The sequence below is a fragment of the Nicotiana attenuata genome, unplaced genomic scaffold (genome assembly GCF_001879085.1).
Source record: "Nicotiana attenuata strain UT unplaced genomic scaffold, NIATTr2, whole genome shotgun sequence".
In the NCBI taxonomy this organism is placed as follows: Eukaryota; Viridiplantae; Streptophyta; class Magnoliopsida; order Solanales; family Solanaceae; genus Nicotiana; species Nicotiana attenuata.
This window is the reverse complement of record NW_017670509.1, coordinates 43,153-46,603: the sequence shown is the minus strand read 5'-3', so window position 1 is coordinate 46,603 and position 3,451 is coordinate 43,153. Positions and strand designations below refer to the sequence as shown.

Genomic DNA, 3,451 nt, shown 5'->3' with positions numbered 1-3,451 from the left:
ACACGAATTCACATTTTAATCAATTTTTTACATAAAAGCTTTTTGGAAAAAGGCACGGACTGCGCACACAGATCGAGGAAGGCTAAAAGAAACTATTTGAAGCTTCAAAACACAGAGTTAAGGGTTAAAGCTCTAGATGACCTATCAGATCGTCACACTTTTAACATGCGGGGTGATTGATATAAAGTCAATAAAAATAAAACATGCAAAATGAAGTTAAGAAAAAAGGTGGACACTTTTGTATAAAATAATATTCATCCATAATGTACTGGCAGGTTCATTCTGATCTGCAATTGAACATTTGTAACCCAAAAAAAAACATAAATATTTAACGGGGCTTTGTGTTTTTGTCCCCATATATATGGTAGTAACAACTACCATCTAAACTTCTATATACAAAAAGAAAGAAAGAAAAAAAAAGGTGACTTGCCAATCAAAAGAATAAAGCTCAATTTAGCTCCCCTTCGAAAATTAATCACAAGTAAAGTTGCTCAAACTTCCAACACCTTTGACCAATCTTGGGAAATGACATTATTCATGTCAATATCATCATTAAGTAAATAATCCAATGTCTTGCTGAAATCATCTTCCCAATTGAAATCATATTGCCAATTATCAAACCGCAAATCTTCAAGAATTATGGATGATGTAGAAGAAGAAGAAGATGTTGAAGGGGTTGATTCAGAAGGGATTATAATTTCATGTGGTTGAATCAACGGGACTTCGTCTGTACAAAAGCTTGTCGCCGTATTCTTATTATTGTTGTTGTGGTCGTCGTCTTCTAATTTGATCTCTGTGATTGTTGACAATATAGGAGTTTCAACCAGCTCCTTGTTGTGATCAAGAATATCCATTATTTCTGGGACAACATGAGCTGGGGAAATTGGCATTGTTGTTTGTTTTTCTTGTTGAATAATTGGTTGATTTTTTGTTGGTTGTTCTATGCTTGGTTGGTCAACAGTAATTGGCTGGTGAGTGACTGGATCAATGCCCATTTTCTTCAGCTTCTTCTTGATATGTGTATTCCAGTGATTCTTTATTTCATTATCAGTTCGTCCCGGTAAATGAGAAGCAATCTTGGACCACCTGCAACACAATTTGGTCAGGTAATGAAATGAGGGTATTTTTCAAAAAATAAAATAAAATTATGTTGTATGCACCTAATGATGAAATATTTATACGACCATATCACTTACAAAATATTTACGAGTATATTTTATGATAAATATTAACTGATTACGTAGTAAAATAGTAAGTAATCAGCAGTCATACAATAAAATATATTAATAGTGTAAAAGCTCTTATGCTGTCAATATATATTACTTAAATCCTTTTACTAATAGGATAAAAGGAGAAATACTCTACACATGGAATAACATCAATCAACTATGTCATAATTCAAGAATAAATTATGGCAGTTATACAAATTCTTTTCAATATATGTTTCGTTCTATTCAGACCTACTTTTCTAATATTAATGTATTAATAATCATTAATCATTATCCGAGAAAAGGAAAACGAATTTTTGAAGTTCAATATTACGATAACTTATTTCCCACTTGTGTAAAAAGTGTATTGAATAGACAAAAAGAAAATTGATTATGAATAATGACAGTTGAAAGGTACACAGTGGAGAATGGGTGCCTAAAATTGAGTTGAAGTTGTTGTCTGCCACTCTAGACATCATTTTAAGTCACTCCTTTTCTTTGTTGAAGTTGCTTTAAATGAGCTTCACATAACATATACGCATTGGCGAATTCAGAATTTAGACGCAATAAAATTTAGGTTAAAAGATTCAGAAAAAACATATCTAAATCTATTTATATTTATTTTTTTCGCTCACACACACATGTATAGAGTTAGATAACGAAAAGTTAGATTATGCCAAACCCGTGAACCCAGGGGCAAAGTTATGTGTGGCCAAGAGTGACAACTGAACACTCTTTGCCGAAAATTTATACCGTAAAATATTACTTATTATTGACTAAAAATTAGACTTTGAACACCCTTGTATAGCCTACTGGCATCTTGAACACCCTTATTAAATTTTCGCTTTCGCCGCTATGAGAACCTATAGTTGAATCCAAATATATATCACAAAGCTAAAGGTGGAATCACAGATGATAATTAGCCATAAACAGAAATAAATTTGCATGGTTTTATCAACAGATGAATGGTTTTAATTACCTGTTGCCAAGCTGAGAATGAAGATCAATAACCATTTTCTCTTCATATTCAGATAGAAGTCCCCTCTTCAAATCTGGTCTTAGATAGTTTGTCCATCTCAATCTACAGCTCTTTCCACATCTCAGCAACCCTACACCAAATATGCCATCACAACATTATTTTTGACGAAATTAAAGAAAAAAACAACATTCCAAGAATCATTGTATTTCTAAACTATCTGGTGAATACTTCTTCTATCAAGAAAATAAATTTATTGTCTGTCATTTTCATTAATAAAAGAAAAACCAATTTTTATTAACAAAATCACCCTAGCTTTGGATTTCTTTTGTAGAATTGGACCAATGGGTTGGTACAATCATTCAAATTAAACCACCCCCTTTTCATTTTTAATTAGCTTATTAAGGGCACAACCCCTGCACCTTTTTACCCCTCCCTATATCAGTGGAGAAGTCAGAAATTTCACTAAAGGCGTTCTCCTCCCTGTATCAGTGACGAAGTTAGAAATTTTACTAACGACGTTCAAGATTTTCTTTTTAAATAATATATATACGTCGTACAAAATTTTACAGCAAAAGGTATTTAACTGACCACCCTTCGACACAAGCAACCATGTCAACTAGAGTAAACAAAATTTAGGAAAAATGAGAGAGACCTGCAAGTCTAGGGAGAGATCTCCAGCAGCATTGGCCATTAATAAGAATGAAGTTAATAAGCTTCTTGTCTTCTTCAGCTGACCATGGACCTTTCTTTACTCCATCTTTGTCACAACAAGGTTTTCTCCCCATATTCTTCTACAAAACAATACTAACCAATAATTTTAGCAAGATTTATTGTTGATGAAGATAGATTGAGAGAGAAAACTGTAGGAGGAGAAAAGAGTTGCAGAAATGTAAGAAGAGACCCTATAGAATAAGTCTATTAAGACAAGCACCAAAGACTACCTACATATATATAAATCAAAATCTACCCCCCTCCCCCTCCCCCACCCCAAAAAAAAAAACAATATTGGTATATAACTAATTTTTCTTTTGGATTCACATAATATTCCCTTATGTAAATATTAGTAGCTAGTATAATTTAATTTTTGAAAAATAAATTAGTTACCATACTTATACATTTATTAGATTACCAATTAGTAATATAAGACTTATCACAGTAATAATGCATCTATAGTTTACTGAGAAGGGAATGAGAGCCTTTGCGTAACTGATAAAGTTGTTGTCATGTGATCAGGAGGTCACGGGTTCAAGCATGGAAACAGCCT

General features: G+C 32.7%; 1 protein-coding gene across 1 annotated transcript; it reads right to left on the bottom strand.

Annotated features, from left to right (window-relative positions):
• Window positions 1–216: 216 nt before the first annotated feature.
• Window positions 217–3,106, bottom strand: LOC109240382 (protein ODORANT1-like). The gene is made up of 3 exons (XM_019407009.1): window positions 2,840–3,106; window positions 2,188–2,317; window positions 217–1,086 (listed from the first exon to the last, which is right to left on the bottom strand). Exons 1-3 carry the CDS (start codon window positions 2,970–2,972, stop codon window positions 492–494), a joined length of 858 nt encoding a protein of 285 aa, XP_019262554.1. The 5' UTR covers window positions 2,973–3,106; the 3' UTR covers window positions 217–491.
• Window positions 3,107–3,451: the final 345 nt, after the last annotated feature.